Below are 20,727 nucleotides of genomic sequence, written 5' to 3' on the forward strand. Positions count from 1 at the left end.
TACAAAAGAAAACATTTCAATCAAAGTAGGGTTGATGCAGTAACAATACAGAGGTCACATTGTTTTACTGTTAAAGCAAGCAAAATTTCACAATCATTTCATCCTTTCAAGATTGATGCAAATCTATAGAAAGAAAACTAACTATGAGTGTATAGAGAAGCATGACGTCTTTATCACCTGCAAAATAAAGGTGGCGCTTCATCCTGTGACCTTGTCAGCTGCTTTGTTCCTCTCAGCACATACAGCTCGGAGCTTTCAGTTGTACTATGATTGGGTTAAAATGCTTCAGTGCAGTTGTAACTGACTCAGGGGAAGGCCAGTCAATGTATTACCTGTTCCATCTACAGGGTGTGAATTGTGTAATCCATCAGAGGAATTCTGCATGGCAATCCTGGTTTAGGATCAGACTGTCAATCAGTAATATTTCTCTCCCTTTCTCTCTGTGTCTCCATTCAGGTGGCTGTTTAATGAGACCACCTGTACTGTCTACGCCTTCTGTGGGGTTTTGTTCGGCCTGTGCAGTCTGACCAACCTCACGGTGCTCTCATCTGTCTGCTGGCTCAAAGTCTGCTGCCCAAACTATGGTAAGAAACCCAGTTTCTAGCTCCTTGATCTACCATCATCAACAACATTTTTAAACAGAAGTATTTTTGGTGTCCATATATTAATATTGGTCATCTAGAAGGCAGGCTTTACCTGGATTGATCAACTAAGCTTTCCCCTGAAGCCAAGAAGCTTTATTTCTGAAGAGAGAAATATTCATGCAGTGAGGCCAAAAAGTCAAGGGCTTGGTTTAAAGTGAAAGTTGCCACGCTGCATAATGATTGATGCGCAAGAAAATGTTGTAAAGTCTTTGAACAGAAGGCTATGTACTGTAAATAGTCTGAGGCTTGACATGACTTTAGATATACATCCTCCTCTTTTATAATGTATTCCTCTTCAGGGTCTTTCGTTTGAAATCAGAATCGGAATCAGAATCAGGTTTTATTGCCAAGTACATTTACACATACAAGGAATTTGGCTTGGTGTATTGGTGCTAAACAATTTTCAATCAGGAGAGACTTACTTGAGAATGAACTATTGTTTATTTAACAATAAATGTGCAACAATTTAGATTTGAATCTAAATGTGACAACTTCATGTACTCGGAAGGGTAATGAGGCCGACAGCAGGATAGGATACCCCCCGATGGAGTCTAGACACTGGTGGTGGTGAAGGCTATGATGAGCCTGAATCTGGACTCTGCTGAGCTGGAATGGAGGTGACTGGGGCGGTGGTGGCTTGCAGCGGTTGCCCTGAAATGACGGAATGACTGTGGAAGAGTGAGAACTGTTTTAGCATTTTGCCGCAGCTGATTGGTTGAGAGAGGTTGTGCCCGAATCTGGTTGGTTAATTACTTAAAGAATAAACGCCCATTATCAGCTGATCACCAGAGCGGGTAGACGGAGGAAGTAGTTTAGGTTGAAGTGAAAGGATGAATGAATTTGTGAAAGAATATAACCAGTCTTCCTGTCTGAACTTACGCTGAGCTCCATAACAAGGAAATAAAGCAGAACTAGCAACAACTTAAATAATACAGTATAAGAAGCTATTACAATATATAAAATATCATTTAAAAATGTAAATCATAAAATATAAAAAATAAAATACACAAAATGTACAAAAGGTGCAATGTAGGAGCTGTGTAGTGGACTATGAGAAAAAAATCTTACAGTGTATGTAACCTACTCACAGAGTGCACGTAAGAAAACAAATTTAAAGTCCAGTGGGCGTTAATGTAACGCATAAAGAACAGTTCAGCATTCACATTACTTACAAACCATACAATTATTGGCATCGATGATCCCCTGGCTGCATGTACTACAGCCAAACTCTCAGTGTTCACTTGTGAATTTCACATTTCATTTCAAGTGTTGTTCATTTTCACAAAACCGGAGTAAAATATATTTTTAGAGCCATAAAGTCAACAGACCTTGGATAATATGATAATATGAGAGACTTGGTGATTACATTTAAACTCAGTATCAGCAAAACTGTATTCATCTTCTATTGATAAAATGGCTGTATGGTAACATTTTATGGAAACATGACGTGCATTGCTAATAGTATTGTTTGACTCAAGGTCTACGGCTGATGCTCAGATGTTAGAAGATAGGTTACTCAGTCAGAGTCCTGTTCAAAGCATTAAATAGTAGTTTACATAAAGATTACATTACTGTCAAGGTGAGAGACTTCATGAATTATAATGCCATGGAGCTTAAGGTTAAGTGCTGCCAATTTACAAATCAAAGCTCCTAAGAAGGCCAACAGAGAGAAAAACACATGTCAATGATGACCTGGATCCATTTACACTTTCTAAGTGTCTTATTTTGAAATGAAATACAAATTCAAATGAAGCTTTCATTAACACCCAGTAACATATAAATGGTGAGTCTATGTTTGTATGATTTTATATTTTTGTTCATATTTGTCTTATAGACAAGTTTAAACCATGGTTTATAATAATAGAGCAATAAAGTGATGTAACAGACAGCAGGGAAATGAGCTAAACTCTCCTGTTATGATGAAGTTCACAAATATAGTCACTTTAAAATATATGTCCACTAATATTAACAGGAACACTTAGCTGATACTCTGATGTGGTATTTCCATGTCCTTCTCTTTGAGTTATATTGTTCAAGTTAGAGGGCCTTGGTGCAATTCCCACAGAGCGGAGAGAAAAAGAATTCAAGCCGAAGATTAATTAGTTTCATTTGCTAATTGGTTGCCATAAACAGGCCTGTGTTGAGGATGTGATAATGCCAAAACAACACTGGACTGCTAACACAGCTCCGCAGAGGCCATATCTGATGTGCTCAAATTGTAAATGCAATAGTTTATATAACTTCTCAATTATCCAGAAGATAACTAAAACTCCTGCAAACTTTAGTCAACCAATGACAAACTGAAGATTTAGCAAAAAGGCTTTAGTCGTGTGGCTCGTGAACTCCTTCCACTCTCATTGCTATGACTGCAAAGTGTTTAAGCAGCTCATTGCTAATGAGTATAATTAATCTTTTGGCTGAAGCCGTTGAGGATTTATTCACAGGATTGACTGTGTTCACAACTTTAAGCAGCCTAGACGGATGACTTAGAGTCTCAAGTTTTTTTAAATACACTGCTAGAAAGTACAAACATTTAATTACATGCACATGTTCCCATCGGCAATATGCTTCCATGGTATATCAATATTTAAAGGAGGTGATTTCAGTTGGTGTTTTTTCTAGACTCATCTGTCACTCCTAATGTATTTCAAATCAATTTCTTGTCTTCTGTAAATATGCAATCATTTCACACAGAACCACTCAGTCATAAAATCTTCATTCATTTAGAAATATTGAATCTCCACTGCAAATATTTTGGTATTATTTGACACAAATAGCAGAATATTGACTTCACTCAGATGCTCTGTCCTTTTCAGACTTTATTCATCCATTATCTGTGAATGGCAGCGCATTTGTTTGTTCGAGCACAGATTGTATGTACACTCTTGGAGATTGTACCCTGGAGTACAGAATCCAGGGATTAACACATTTATATGCTTTCCACATTCGCTCTTACCCATACACGCTCCAGGGGGTAAACAGACCGACTCATACGGTGTCTATAGGGTTCATGATGCTAGACAAAAAAAGGTAGAAGATGCACAAATGAGGTATGGTGACTTATAGTTATAGTTATAAAGAATACAGAGAGAGGAAAATGTGGGTCCATGAAAAAAATCAGCACAGCTTGTAAAAGCAGCATGGAACAGAAGGAGTAAGACATGTGATGTTAGCGGTCAGGAAGAGTTTCCAAACACAGCTGGTATTAATCACGTACATGTCTTGGAGATATACAGACTTAATTTGTCTACATCCAACATTGCTTTTAATAAGCACAGAAGTCAGGGCTGTGTTTTTAAGAGTTCCCCTGGTCTTTTTTTCTGGAAGAAGATTGTCTATAATGCAGTGTAAAACCCCTACAGACTAGAAGCCTCACAAATAAAAGTGTTTGAAGTGCAACTGAAACATTAATAATTATGTCTTTTTGAGAGTTCCCTGCAAGAAAAATGAACACAGCATACACACGGTTCAGCTTCCCCTTGTTCCACTTTTTTTTCCAAACTAGTTTATTCACTGTAGCTGACAGCCGCCCTTGTTAGACACACAGACACACATAACCACGAAATAGAGACTCAAGGCATCATTGACTTTAAAAAAAAAGTCACAGTAAATCAAAATGTTCCACATTGAAATGTCACAAAAAGCTAGCACCGAGGGTGGCCAATCAGATTTCAAGGGGGCCAACGCCTCCCTCTGGACACGCCCCTTGAACGAGTAAAAGAAGCAGCAGTATAAAGTAGAATCATTCAGTTCTCTTCGGTTTGCAGAAAAAAAAACTGTACATATTGAAGTTATTGTCATTTAGATCATCCACATATCGGCTGTTTCTTTTTCCAAAGACAGTTTCCCCTTTTGAAAAATCTGCAATCTGTCAAATGTAAACAAGTGGGTTCCATTGGGCGATAAGAGCCGGTGAGTGGAGTGCTTTGCATAAACATTAGAAAAGAAACAAGCAGTGTAGGACCTATGTTTATAAAATAACACAAAAATCATGATAAAATTCATGCAGTGCTGACACAAGGTTCAGATTCCATGTGTCAAGTTAATACACAGAGGTTATCACATGAAACTCAACTTGGGCTAATCAGTATCAGCTTGCAAAGTACAATAAACTCTGATTTGACTGCACTAGATGTCTGTGAACTCTCACACACTGAAATCATCATTTCTAATATTTGGGGCGCTGGTGGCGCAATGGTTAGTGCGCGCACCCCATGTATGGAAGCTGTAGTCTTCTTTTGTTTAGATTTTAGTTATTTAGTTGATGGTCCTTGAAACTTCTGTACAATGGTTGACACTTAAAAGCATTCCTACAGCCCCTTGTCTACTTTTCTAGTCGATCTCAGAAGGCCATATAGCTGAATTTTTCTGACATATTTTTGCAGAAATGTCTTCGAGAGAGGCACTTAAGAAAATGCAAGAAGAGGCAACTGATGAATAAAAACATGAGAAGTTAGCAAAGGAAAGGTTGCATTGGGGACATGTGGGAGCATAATGGAGAGTGCATCTTCCTTTCTCTTTTTTATTAGCATTTTGTCACAGCTGGAGTACTGCATTTGAGTATTTATTTTTCGAATAAACCCCTGATGACGGACAAATCAAACCATCACCCAGTGGTGTAACATAGGCATGTGAATCTGGTGATTCCTATTTGCTTAAATCTACAGCACCGACGGCTGCTGATGAATCTGTGAACGCCAGATCGAAGTCCATCAAAGAAAAGGCTGAGCAGGGTGCGTCTTAGATGTCCACAGCGAGAGAACTAATTGCAGGAGGGAGGTGGGGTATACGGGAATGGAGAGGGGATCTGGGGAATTGCTGTACAGTTAAAGAGGGCTGTCGTACAGATAACTGACAACAGAGTCAATGTGATGTATCAGTTCAGATGTTAAGTGCTATTGGCTGTTAAAATTGATGTATTTCAGACACCAATGAGCTTAAATGGATCTCAATCAGAGGCTATGTCACAACAATCTCTGTATGACACACATGAGGGGAACACACAAAGAGCATCACAGACAAAAAGGTTGAAATGCTTCATCAGAAACACAAGCGATGAACCCCAAGTGTATTTGTTTACCTTGCAGCCAACCTCCTACTAGTCATTTTCCTTTATTTACATACGACGACAGAGGGTACCGAATCTTTATTTGAATCAGGCTTGTATTGGAGGTAAGACTTTAACTCTAATTTGCTCTTTTTGTTCATTTTGATTGTCACCTTAAACTACAAGGCCTTGTGGTGCCTGAGGTTTCCTCCTTTAAAGTTACTTCACGAAGGCTGTTACAAACTCAACCCAGCCTGTATCTGTTCCAACATAGAGGTCCTTTAGCGTCTCAGGTGACAGCATCCCCATTTCTTAAAAAAGGCAATTCTTGGGAGAACAGACCTGTTGAGGAAAACGAGGGAGTTGCACATTTAACATCACTTGACATTTTGCTACTGCCCCCTTGTTTCACATACATGTAACTATAAATTACAGTTTGGTGCTTATTATGTACTTGTCAGAAAATAATTTCATTAATTTTTTGTTGTAAATAAAATGCATGTTTTTATTAGTTGGTAGCAAATTGTGTGAACCCTGGCAGTATTGGGTACCAACCTTCATTTGTTTGTATTAGCCATTAGGCCATTATTTGGCGTCAGTTTTAATTTGACTACTGCCTTTTGTATGAGGAAATACAATACGCTGTTTAAATAGGCATCAGTCAGGATTAATGTTATTACTTAAAGAACCCTACAGCTGATCTTCTTGTTCCATTCCTAAAACGTGAATTTAAACTGCAAGGGCACATGTTCGAGATCCTCTTTTACAAATGAAAGCTCAGGTTGAATCCTTCATATGCCACTCAGATAGCTGGACAGGGTGATTGTTGATTGGATGCTCCTGATCAGAAAAGAATAATCCATCTGTAAAGGCTCACCAGCCCCCTTCCCCAGCATGGCAGAGTTCTGCGACTGCCACAGGGCTTAATCACCCTCAGCTTGAAATGAAAGACGGCTGACATCCAGCTGAAGAGGCTGTGTGCTCTCAGAGATAAGGGTCCCTGTGTTCCCCTCGTCACTGAGTCCACACTGAGGAAGCTCTCGTCTAAATCAATTACAGTCAGTTAGCAGCGAGGGCGGTTTCAGGCTTTCCCGTGGATCCTCTTATTCACTCTCTGGCAAATGAGAGATGACAAAATTTGGAACAACCACTAATGACAGTATTACGAACAGAAAAGCATTGTGGATACTGTAAATGACGCACGACCCCATTAATGAAGGAATTCCCCCTTTTAAAAAACTAAACCTAAAACAAGGACACACAACATGTATTAGTGTACAGTGAAGATTCAGGGGGGGGAACCAAATAGACTTTGTAATACATTTTCTCCATTACCAGTTTACATTTATCGTATTGCAAATTATAAATAACTTCAGTTATCGATGACAAGACAAGTCAATATCGTTTTCTTCCATTCCTAAATTATAGGAGACTTATGGGAAAGTTTTTGTGAATCAGTTTTGGAACATGTTTTGACCAGAGATTTGATGGAATCCAAGTTAAATAAAATAGGAGATAGAAAAATGGTAGTTCTTTCAAGAGGGTTCATTTGTTTATTTTAAAGCCAATAAGAAAACTATTAGAGGGAATACAATGGACTGTTATTATACCTGATTCTACCTTATTTTTCTGTGTGCATGATTTCATAAACTGATCTGATATACAAGGAAAAGAAACAGACATACTGACAAACAGTGCTGCTTCTGTTTGCTAATGTGAGGTTGCACACAAGACCACAAGACCAGGTGCGAGTACAGTAAAAGGGTTGTGTAGCTCCTTAGATGTTTTTTTAAAAAACACATACCAAGGCCTCTAGGTAAACATGCTGCATACACTCATAATGTTTTTATTCAGGCTCTAGTGTGCATTCCCCAGGGCCAGATGATCTCTTATCTGTACAAGTAGTGGTCATTAGCTGATACACAGGCTAAAGTAACTCCAAATCATCTGTAAACAACAAATCATCCTGTCATACTGATCCATCTTTGAAGGAAATCAGAATCTTTATCATTCTGTCTTCCATTTCCTCCCTCTCACTCACTGTATGTTTTAGCATCAGGTAACCAAACTTAATATGCTTCAGTAGCATATTGTTGCTTCTGTATCCTTTTGTGTCCTCATTCGTCAGGAATCACTCCACCAACTCTCCCTCTGTCTCTCACCTGTTCTGCTCCACCTCAGGTAACAAGTTCTCCTACTGCCACGCCTGCCTGCTGGTAGCCGGGATCTGGTGCTATGCTGGCATTTTTGCTGTGGGTCCCCTGTCGGGCTGGGGAGGGTATGGCGCTGAGCCTTACGGTACAGCATGCTGCATCGACTGGCATGCGCCCAGCCAAAATTCTGCAGCTATGAGCTACATCATTTGCCTCTTCTTCTTCTGCTACATCGTGCCCTGCACTGTCATCTTTCTGTCCTACACGTTCATCCTGCTGACCGTCCGAGGCTCACGACAGGCTGTGCAGCAGCACATGTCCCCGCAGAACAAGATCACCAATGCACATGCACTTATCATTAAGGTAAACGCAAGGATTCAATTAAAAAGATACTATAAAGGCCTAAGAAAAAATGTGCTTACATGACAAATGTTTGTTGTATTCTTTTCAGCTTTCAGTGGCAGTTTGCATCGGTTTCCTGATGGCATGGAGTCCATATGCCATCGTGTCCATGTGGGCTGCTTTTGGAAACCCAACAACTGTACCACCTATGGCTTTTGCCTTGGCAGCTATATTTGCAAAGTCCTCCACCCTTTACAACCCTATAGTCTATCTGGTCTTCAAGCCAAACTTCCGTAAGTCCCTGTGCAGGGATGTGGCCCTGTGCAGGAGGTCACTCTGTGGATGTCTGTGTCCGCACAGCTCCACACAGAAGGGAACTTGCATGCCGTCCCATCACAAAGAAGAGTGCAACTCCACAAGGTTGTCAAATGGGCTGCCCGAGAACCACGGGACCTGCAGACACTGTCCTTGCCCTGAAACAGTCACTGGTACCAGAGAACACTTTACAGACGAAAGCCCCTTGAAAACTGCCAGGATACTTAAAGGATCAGTACACACTGAGGTGGCTGTGAGTCAGCTCTCCAACGAGATGCAGAGCGACTTCCTCTAAATACACATGAGCAACTGGTCAAAAAGGAGATGAAAAAACAAGAGTAATGGAGAGAAAGACAGCAAGAATGAAAGACACTTATGGAAAGTTCGCAACAAGGGAAAACAAAACATTAAGATTGATTGAAGGAAAACAATGTTTTAACACTGAAGGTCAGAGTTTAAAAACCAAGAACTTTCTCATGCCTCAAATATGTGACACTGCCATAAAAAAAAAAAAAAATGACCACAGACTTAGTAGCCAATACAGGAGGATAATCAAGCCAAACAGGCAACATGCAACCAGAAGTGTACATCAATATTTCATCAGGTAAATTTAACCTGCGTCAACAACTATCTGATCACTTTGACTGATCAACATTTACAAAATAAGGCAAAGAATCCATGGAATCTCAGATGCAATTTAATTCCAGCAGGATTTTGATGGAGAAGCTGAAATGTCACTTTCTACACCCTAAACTACCTTTTATGTATTTATTACAAGCACTGTATTTAAAGATGTATTTGATTTGATCATTATTTATGAATGCATGCCTCAAATTGAAGGACCACAGGGTTATTGTTGCCTCAACATTTATCTCCATTAAGTAAACCTAAGAGGTGTTGGGAAAAAAATGTAAAGTAAGGATTTGGCTAAGCACGGCCATCGTTACATGTGTTGAAATGAACAAGGACATTCTTCAATACATCCACGAGGGGTGTGCATTGATTCTTCTGCAAAGACAAAGTGCCAACATGAATTTGTTTGTGAATAAGAAAAGAAGAAGAGATGGGGGAAGGACTCCGAACAACATAATATTTGTTCATGCTTTTCTGACATGAAATACAAAAAAACACAATGAATGCAATGAGGAGAGTCATTATATGACAGAGGAAAGGTCAAATTACATTCTTTCTAACAGATGTATCACACTTGTTTGGAACAACAAGCTTGTACTGACATATGGCTTTTATTTGACCTGTTTTTTCAATCTTTTATAGTTCATAAAACTGAGAGCTGGCTCTTTTAGACAATGAGCACAAGGATGATGAGAATAAAGGTAGTTGTGATTACACAATGACATCTTTTATTTGCAGAAGACTGATCAGCTGCTACATAGATTATCTTAGACATGACCCACTGAGAAGAGGAAAGTTAGAAATAAATTCTGTTTTTGTTTTTTCACAACCAAAGTGATTGCTGAGGTCTAGACTAGTAGACGGTGCAAGAAACCAAGGATAATATTTTCAGACGTGATGTTTTTTAAGACAACAGCTTCATTTTTGCATTGTTGGTTTTAAGGAGTGCTGCCCATATCGCTGCTAGATTGTGAAAATTGTGTGCACACATTTGCCGTAAAAGTTGCAGGAAGTCAGTCTGTGAACTGTGGCTGATGTTTACAAAGGACAGCTGTGATGATCAAGTTTTCCAGCTTTTTTCTCTTCACAATATATTGTGTTAGTTTTGGTTTAAAACTGGTATGAAGCCAAACTTGTATCCTTCTTCAGACTTGTTTTCTTTCAGCAATGTTGTCTCATTCCCAGACTAAATCAATTAACCTTTGTCGGTCTATTATGATTGTTGCTGACAGGAATGAAGATAAGACCCAACATTTTAATAAACTTGGGGGGGGGGGGGGGGGGGGGGTTATGAAAGCAAGAGAAGGAATAATCCTGTGGTTTGTTTATACTTTTTGTGTGTATTTCTCTAAAATGGGACTCCATTGGCAGAATACAAGTGTACAGCTCCTCTGACAGAACATTGTATCAGCAAATTCTTCAGTCTGCCACAAAAGAACAAAACAAAAAAGAACACTTTAATGTGAATATTAATCAAGATCCTCGGGTGACTAAAAGAGGAATAATTCATTTGATGTCCGTGTATAGATATACAGAAGGACACTTAGTGCTCCTCTTGTCTCTTAGTAAAAAGTCAATGTGTTGCTTGATAAAAGCATCTGAAACATGAGAGACACAAGGCTTTGCCTCAGCACCTGCCAACATTATTCAGATTTGTACAAAAAAAATGCCCATGGTGCACAGTTAAGCTAAACGCTGTGTTTGTCAAACAAGCAGTTTTGTACATCTCCCCTGGCAGCAAGGGTCATCAAACGAAAACCTGCTATGGGAAAGATTAATTAGATTTGCTGAAGTGCATGTTGTGGTTCCCTCGCAAGACTATTGTGGCATTTCATGATTCCTTTCTTTAACAGGGTGTGAGGGAAGATTTGCAGTTGTGTGCAATTTTCACACAGTACCTGACTATGAAAGCTGTTCACATTGTCATGAAATATTTTGCTTTAAGTCATGCAAAACAACCGTGTCAGCACATGTGATGTATTCCCGCTGCTCACTTCGCTCTTTTAAATAACTGTTTTGAAAGATTGGTAGTGTCTGCTTTTTAGAAAACTGTTACTAAACCAGTGTTACCACCTGAACTAATTGTTCCACTTGGGCTTTTCAAAGAACTCTTAGCTCTGGGGTAAGACCCTGCCTATAGCTCAGGGCTTACAGCTGTGTCAGATGAGAGCTTAAACTATGTTCAGTCTGACTTTGCAGCATAAAAATGCAGCGCTCTCCTCATTCCAGCAGAAGATCCTGTGGTGTTTGATGGAGAAAGAGTCATTTATGATGTTTTCTGCTATGTTGCTACTTCTCAACACTATTGTCAGACAAAATATCAATATTGAAAAATTCTGCAAATGCATTTCTGTACGATGCAAATGATTGTAAAATTCTAGATTTCCATAGTTTCTGAGGGAGCAGTTCATCGTTATTGAAGTTGTTGAGATACCAACACAGTATCAGTATTTACTAAGGCAAGTAGGTCTGCCAGTCTCTGCCAGTCACTGCTGCTACTGTTTAGAGACCATGATCTGCAAACCCCTCAAATATCAAGAGGTTTGATGTAAAAAAAAAAAATGTATGGGCCGATAACAAACACCCAAAGTGAGATGTTGAAAAAAGTTAGCAAAATGTTAGCAATCAGAGTTTTGTCACCAATATTATCCATTTTCCAAGCAGCCACCTCCAATGTTCACAAATGAATCCAATGCGAAGTGCAACAAACCGTGGTTCCTCCAGGGACCACTGAAGGCTGGCTTTTGATTAAGCCTAAGAGTTATTCATATATTTCCGTAATTGGGGCATGGATGAGTTTGTAGCATTTTAGCTGTTCAAGGCCCGCCACATCTCTGCCTCTTTCCTTGTTTCTAGATTGATTGAAAGTTTGGTTGAGATAGCGTTTCCAATATTGCGACTGCTATTGTCGGGCTTGATACGGCCTCTTCAGAAACCAATGGGGGACATCACTGAGACTACTTAGATGGTTTATACAGTTGATGTATTTGTTAATCCTACTTGGAATACTTGCTTTTAGCCTATACTAAGTCTATATATACAGTATATATCAGAGAGGGGAAATGGTATCAGAACTTCTTTAATTGTTAAAGAAAATAAACTAAGTGAAAGTATGGCTCAGTCTAAAAAATAAGGATACTGAATTAAGGAAAAGTTAACGGTATAAGTCTCACAGAATGACTCCCACACCACCTCTTGCACTAATACCATTAGACATGATTTATGAGATACAGAGTCATCAAAGGGAGTCTCTCTTGGAATGTCTTCAATTTTATTGTTAGAATTAGTGTTAAAATGTGAATCCTTCACCCGAGGCTAAGCTTGAGGTGTGAGGTGAGGTTACAGTAGCCTGAGGCTTTCTTTCATCAGAGTGGATTTGAGCCTGAGGTGGTCACACACACTGAAAAAAAACATCATTTATAGTGACAAACAAGACTTTAAAGGACAGAAACGGCTCTTAGAGGAATTTTTGTCATTTATTTTGAATAGATAACCAACAACTATTCAGCTGTGTGGGTGTACAGCGAAGCAGCTATCTATAGCCTCCAGAGTGAACACATCACAAGAATCCCTTTAAAGGTTTAAGGTACAATTGTTTCCTACATGGCTGTACTCTGATGTGTTTATGATGCTTCTGGTATCATGTTGGGATTTCATAAGATTAAGGAGAAAATTTGTGTTAAAATTGGAGGATTATTTCAAGAATTTTCTGCTGGAACCAAAGCTTACTGTCACCCTTTACATTCACTGTCAGAGCCAAAATGTTGTTTTTGACACTTTTCTACCAATATGCAGGTAACACTTCAAAAAAAACATACATATCAAAGTCGTTGCTTCCAGTCCAGTGCTGGACAGGCTGTACTCTGTGGGATAAAGATGGAAGTACAAACCAGGATACATAACTGAACATAACTGTGAAAATCTGATTCTGATGTCTGTTTTTCTATTCTGTTCTACTGTTTCTACCTTGGTCATCTCCATGTGTCTCCATATATACAAATAAATAGACGTCAGGGAATTCATGTAGACCTTGTTTTCATGATATGTGTCTGTACAGATGCCAAATTAATGAATATATGAATCTATTTTATTATTATTTCAGTTTAAAAGTGTTATTAATAGGAGGTTGAGAAACCTCTCATTGGGAATTGAAAAGGGGGTGATGTTTTTTTTATGTTGTTTAATTTCTGACTTGGCTTTGAAATTGTCTCTGTTCATGTTTATCAGGTTTTATTACCAAACAGCCTGTAGGTTTCTGGATTCCATCGCTGCAGTTGGAATCCATTTTCTTATTTAGTAGAGTAAACTTAGCTGAACTCATATCACCGACACAGTTGGCACATTATTATGGTTACAAGACCATTATAACACGGCCAATGCAGTAGAGTTTTACTATTTGAGTTTAATTTACCAACATGGCAAGTGTGAAGTAAAAAAACGATTATGATGCATAGTTCATTCAGCTTCTATGAAGGTGACTTTTTCTACCTCCCAATTAATAATGGAATGTATTTGTGGCTTTTGTGTCTGAGCGCAAGATGTACAGCATTTGAGATGAAGAAATCTCCCTCAATATTGATTTACATTTCATTTCAATGTGTTCACCTTTACCGTCATTTTACTTGTCAAGAAGAAGCCTGTAAACATGACAAAAACTCTGAGTGTCCAATTGGACACATGAGATTCTGAATCAGCAGACATTTCATGTGCCGCATTTGTAAGTGTTTATGATGCAATTCCTGGATGCTCCGAGCCTACTCTGGCTTTGAATGATATGTTAAATGTTTAGCGTGCTACACTCTGTATGACTGTGGTAATTAGCTGTAAATGAAGTCAAATGTGATAAGGAGAACGCTTCTACAATCTCCTGTCAGCAGCTGTAGAGCAAAGTCTTTCTCTTTGTATTTTTTTTCTTTTGTCTTGTGAAAAACAAACACTGTCCTCAGGAGATTTGCTACTGGACACTCTACTGTGTATGTCATGTGTACATCTTATAGAAAAACATGACAGCCCCCCCCCCTCCCCCCCCCCAGGTTTCTAAGACACAAACAATGCTGAATGTGAAGTGTTGTACATATATATGTATGTTAATATATGAAAAAAGTTTATGTATCTATAAAGGTTTTAAATAAGACATTTTATTATTGTTGTCGTCGTCAGTGAAGTTTAAATGCATTGTGAAAAATGTTTACATCTTTTGTTAATTTTTTGTTTGTTCTAAAAAATAATAAAGGATTGTATGAAAAATGTTACGTTTATCCATTCAAGGACTTGAATTCATTCTGAGGTGTAAATTGGATGGTGAATAAATGTATTTCAGGATTCCAGGACAAGAGAGGACAGTTCTCTTTGCTCTTGTGTTCCATTGTTTTGTTGTTGATTCTGTTTCTAGCGTATTGATGACAGTGCGCCATAAAGAAGCATTATGTAGCCCACTCATTGAGCTGCAACCTTGAAGAGCCACACTGCAGCTAAACTTTCATAATACAAGAAAGGAATGCTAATGGCTCAGTGAGGCTGTGTTGCTAGGTGAAAAGCAGTGCAAATAATTCATCTGCAAATAAATCATTTTTACCTGCATATAACGCAAACTTTTAGAATAACTCACAGATGTGTGGAAAAAAAGACTACTGTGTAATCAGAACTTTGTGAAATGTGCTTGACTCACTGCGACGGAGGGCTGAGCAGAAGGTTTGCAGGTTTAAAAGCTTTTTCTTGATGTGTGTTACTGAAAAGAAAAAGATAACTGCCCAAGCTTGCCAATCTGAGTTCCTGCAGTCCAAAAGTGTTATCTCTGTCCCCTGCTGTAGCCCTGACATGTGGACATTTTTTTTTTGATGACGCACACAGGCTACAGCACAGCCACTGACATGGTTTCAGATACCACTAGCACCTTCACACACACACACACACACACACACACACACACACACACACACACACACACACACACACACACACACACACACACACACACACACACACACACACACACACACACACACACACACACACACACACACAGTCAAATACAGGTGGTCATGGCATTCCATCCGAGAGAGGTCAAGATGTTCCACATTTAGTTAAAGCAAATGTGTCAAAAGTCAAGTGGACATAACTTTCTGAAGGCTCCATCCTCAAGGAGAAATAGATATATAGACACAGTTTTTAACAAAGCAGAATGGAAACATGTCCGGTGTCTCTAAAGGAAACACAAGAAAAATGTCCAAAAAGAGAAAAAGTGGACACCAAGTTTGAAGACAGTGCAGAGATAAATAACATGTTTGTCCAAAGATTATTGCAAAAACATAAACCTTGAAGAAGGAAAACCTGTCCTTTTAAGCTCCAAATCATTTATTTTCCACTAGACTTTGCTCATAATTATTAGTAAACCGACTCCTGAAATACACAGACAACACATTGTTCTCTTTACCAAGTTCAGATCTCAGTTTACTGCGTATCATGCTGATCTTAATTCCTTCTGTTCAATCATTGGCAGAACAAGATCCCCCTCATGTCCTTTGATTGTATGTGATTAAAGACCACAGCTATGTTCTCTGCAAATGTGTATTACATTTGATCCAAAGCTAGGCTTTAGCAATCTAATTTAGCCAGATTAAGTGGATATTTTCCAAAGGTGCAGTCTAAAACCCAAATCCCTCTCTCTGTTTCCTCAGACAGTCCACTTCTATTTACCTTTGGTGGAAGGAAAGTAAAACAGAAAGGAAATTTTGTACTAAGCCAACAAGATACCCGATTTATTTGTCTAATTAGGATTCATATAAACTGTTATTAGTTTAAGTTTAAGTCTGGTATGTGTTTTCTCTTTATCTATCAATGAACAGCAGCAAGAATAATCTGCACTGTGTCCATAATGGAATGTGATTATTATTTTAAGACAGACCTGAAAACGGTGAACCAATCTGTTAAGGTGGCACTGAGCCTCAAAGTGAAGTATTATATGACCTTTCTTTAAACAGTTGAAACCAATTGTAAACCAACTGAGTGTGGTGGGGGGCTGCTAATCACAGACAGCTCATAAGGTTTCAATGTATTTGTCCCATCTTGGCAAAGCCCACATGTGTTCCTGTGCTTGTCAATATGTTTCTACTCTGCATGCTCATGCACACACACAGGCCCACACTGACACTTTTTGAGGTCCCTTAGCAGGCTGGATCGTATTTTAGCTCTAATTGGTTTTGTCACAGTGTTCTGCTTTTCCTAAACAAGACTATTGATTGAGATCTGTGAGTCTGTTCTGGAAAAAAAGGACTCCTTCATAAAGCTTCACTACGCACAACTTTATTTTATACATATATTGGGAGAAAACAGGCACCAAATTACAATGTAATGATATTTAATTAGAAGTCAACATGATTCCCTTTGTTTTCCATGTTTTGGTTGTGTGGTTGGACCAATAATATTTAATTGGATGGAAGCATTATTATTACCTTTAGTGCTATATGACCTGCAATGTAAAAACTATTTTTTAATCTTAATATCTCAAATCCTATTATAACAAGAGCTTTGACCTCCCTCCAACTGGTGAGAGAGAAAAAATAAAGTTTCCTCTTCATTCTCTGAATACATAAAAATACAAATGTATCTGCCTTTTTTTTTGGTTCTGATCAACTGTATAGCATTTCCACACACCTGGCCTAATGCATTCACCTCGCAGCTTGTCATCAAGGCCACTGTGACGATGTGCAAACATATGGACACGATCAGGTTGCCTTACCATAAACAACATGTCTCTGCTGAACACCATCTGCCAAAATGTCTGCACTCTGCCAAGTCTGCAGTAGCTTGGAGCAGGATAACAGGATTGGGAAGAAAGCGGCGGCTCAATACAACTTTGTGTCAGTCATGAATTAGTGTGATGGACACAAGAGCTTCAGTGGCTATTCAACCTAAATGAAAAGATGGCAACATGTTAAAACATTAAACAAGCAGCCCTGTCTGTCAAGGGTGAAACTGCAGTTATTTAACTAGACAGAAAAAGTGGACTTACAAATCTTGGAATAGAATGTGCTGTGTTAGTTTGTACATATTGCATGCTGTATTACAATGTGAAACTTCATGTTCATATCAAGAACACATTAGGAAGACAGTTCACTGGAAATAAAGCCAAACACTGAAAAACAGGTGGTCATCTTCTAGCATCTGCCAAAGACTAGTCCAAGCGGGCATTAATGCCAGCACTGTAGAAGCTCAAAGGACCCTAGTCCCCTAGTTAGCTGTGTTGTGAGTATATCTGACTGGCCTTTTATTTTTCTTGTTCAATTCTGATTATTCACATTTATTAAATAATCAAATAAAGTACTTGTAGATACATGACATTTTTCAATATTTTGTTGCGTTTTTTGTTGCTTGTGTCTGTTGGGACCAATGAAAGTATTTTTTTCCCGTGGGTAAACTCCTTTAAAACAAACATTTCATTAAGAGTGACTGACTTTGTCTTTAATCCCACAGTCCATATATATTAAGCCAACGCTGAATTAAAATCCAATTATCCTTACATGAACGTGTTATCCTCTGACACAGGAAATGAGTCCAATTCAGTCTGCCTGGTAAAGTATTACATAAGATAACACAGAATTAAAACTCACAACCTAATCAACACGTCATATGTACACAGTATGAAGACCTCATTTAAATCTGAAACGTACCTGCTGCGCATCCGCATATAAATACAAATTACCTGACTGTATAAAATAAATACATAGTCTTAGTGACATCACCATCTGGTTTCTGAAGAGGCATTTTGAAGCCGAACCATGGCAGTCGCCATGTGGAATGCTCTTTCAACTTGACCCAAATATCATCAAAATGAATTAGTCATACAGAAAATTCCACCCCCGTACAGAAATTACGAAGACAAAAAAATGTCCACGTAAAAGGCTATAGACATTTTTATTTTTTCAGTGAAAATGGCTTTTAAATATGGGACCTAGGGGGGAATTTAGAGCCAACCTCAAGTTCACTGCGGATATTGGCACTTCCGCATTGGCATCGTTTTTCAGTAACCTTTACTAAGGTTCCAACTTGTGTACGTCCTGATTTATGTGTACAGTCAAACTCACTTCTGGACCTTCTCCGGTTTACCTATTACGTCACATACAAAACAATAGACAAATTGACAAGTTAGCAAGCGGCAAATATTTTTTTCCTTCCATCCATGGACTTCAGTATATATATTGAACTCCTTCAGCTGATACAACATAAATTGTTTCACCAAAAATGTGTGGTTCAAGCTCAAGCACTCTGCATTCTTCTACGTCTTCTTCTACGGCACTATGCTGTATCAAAACCCAGGGCGGGTACTGTACAACTCAATTGAAGAGGTTAAAACATGAATCATGAAATTAAATCATGGACCGTTCTTGTATTTATCATTTGTAGAAATAATGTCTTGTATTGATAAAATTAAATAGTAGTATCATATCAACATATTATCTTTTCTTATACTATAGGCATAATAAATTAATTCAATTTTATACTTAAGACACACACAACAACAGCCTATGGTTTTTGGGGATCAATTCAATTTGATTGATTTCAAGGAGTAGAAAATTGAAGAAAATATCAGACTGAACACACACACTCAAAGACAATCATACGCTCACATGCAAGACCAAACACATGATTGCCTCTGGGCTCAGTGGCTACAATTACCAACCTTAAAAAAGGAGTATGAAGAAAAATCAACAAAGTCACAAGTTTTCACCTCTGGGCATCATGACCCCTGTCTCACAATGTCTGCACAGAATGTTATGATAATCTAACGCTGCAGGTAGGGTGAAAAAACAGTTTGACAATGTTACATTACAGCAAGGGTGTTTAAGTAAGTGTTAGTGAATATTTAAGTAGAAGAATTAAAGCTTTTCAGATTGCTTTTCTCAAGCTAATACTAACAAGAAAAGCGTCTGCTTTTTGGGGCGAGATCAAAAAAAAAATCAAAGCAGACTCTTCCTGCAGGTTTTTTGAGTCTTGCTTTGCCTGTCTCTTGATGTTGTGACAGTGTGGGTGTCACTGTCTCACTCTCATTCACATGAGAGGAAAAGAAATCAACTTTCAGAAGTGTGGATGTATTGCCTTGGACCTCAGCACGCAACTAATTTCATTTTTTGGTTGCTGCTGGGATTCATGGCTCTACATTAGGACTGTCTGAGAAGTGCTGGCGTGAAAATGTTTCTCTTTTGATGTCCAGCTGTTAGAAACTCTCCTGTGAATGTGATTTGATACTCTTAAGTAAGTAAGCTACACACATTTTGAATAGTTACTGGAGAATGAATGAGGAACTATTAGAATCCATTAGGTAACGGGTAGATATTGAGTACCTTGAATGCTATAGAGTAGTGATTACGTAATAGAGAATCAATTTGGCATCACACTGAGTAATAATTCAGTATTTAATAATCACCTAATCATTATTTAATTATTTTGTTTACCCTGTCTGTAGGCAGTGAGTGCTGTTATGAAGCAAACCAAAATAAATGTACCATAAGGCTAGTGCAGACTGGATCCCTTACTTCTTTTGTGTACCCTAAAGTGAGTCATCATACTGGGTAGTTTCTGTTTAGTCTTTTGCACTTCGATGTGGTTGTGAAGCCATCTGATGCATTAGAAACCTGTAAACAGACAAACATAAAAAGACATTTTATCATCACTGGTAAGACGATCAATGTCCATCAAGTCTGTGATAATGTATTGTCTGACTGTCATTTTTTTTTTTTAAACTGCAAGTTCTCTAAATGTCTTTGTTGTACTTTGGAAGATAAATCGTACAAAGCCACAGCTACCACTCTGTTCCAACCGCATTAGCAAAACATTAAAAATACAGATAATAGCATGTTATAGGTAAGAGCTACTATGCCTGAACAAGTAATGACCAGGTAATGATTCAGTACTGAGTAAATACCTGGTATGATGCCCCACTTCATTCTCTATGAAATAATAATTAGCTACTCTCTAAAATGAGACGAGGAGTTCCTATTAAACAATGGTTAAAACTAGTAGTTAGCTCCTCACTCTTTCCCCAGTACCTCTGCACAATGTATTTACCTTACTGTAAAGTGTTAAAATATACAAATCATTTCCAACAATGAAACAACAACGTTTTCCATAGAAATGAAGACATGTTCCCATAAAATCAAAGTAGACCTGGGAACATTATCTTTTTTGACTGATGTCACCCAGCGGCTTCATATTATTTCTGGATGTGTGGGTGCCTCCTGATGAACGTTTGCTATGTTTCCATAAACACATTTTTGACATCTCGGAGATTACATCAGGAATAATTTCACGTGTTATTCTTACAATTCAAAAACAAGCGAAATGGAATAGTAACAGCATATCAGCATCATATGTGTTTGTCTCAAAGCATACTGTATCCAGACCAAAAAAAAAGGGGCCTTTTTGGTCATGCTGGTGGTTTGGATCTAAGGAACTAATTGGCTTGTGGGCTGTTTCAAGCATTTCGTTTTTTGTGTTCTAAAATCTTCCAGTAAAATCATACTGGATGAATCTTCTTAAACAGTTTTGCTTCACTAATTAAATCATAATTGCTTTTAATCTCCCCTGCTGTTTCATC

At 38.4% G+C, this 20,727-nt stretch overlaps 1 protein-coding gene across 1 annotated transcript in view; it reads left to right on the forward strand.

Moving 5' to 3' along the window:
- opn7b (opsin 7, group member b) overlaps positions 1-9,534 on the forward strand; it is a 47,018-nt gene extending 37,484 nt beyond the window's left edge. Inside the window, exons 4-6 of the mRNA XM_061058241.1 lie at positions 457-584; positions 7,873-8,207; positions 8,296-9,534. Coding sequence (XP_060914224.1) covers positions 457-584; positions 7,873-8,207; positions 8,296-8,796 — 964 coding nt within the window. The 3' untranslated portion in view covers positions 8,797-9,534. The remainder of the gene's footprint in view (positions 1-456; positions 585-7,872; positions 8,208-8,295) is intronic.
- The last annotated feature ends 11,193 nt before the right edge of the window (positions 9,535-20,727 follow it).

Source organism: Labrus mixtus, chromosome 15 (assembly GCF_963584025.1).
Source record: "Labrus mixtus chromosome 15, fLabMix1.1, whole genome shotgun sequence".
Classification (NCBI taxonomy): Eukaryota; Metazoa; Chordata; class Actinopteri; order Labriformes; family Labridae; genus Labrus; species Labrus mixtus.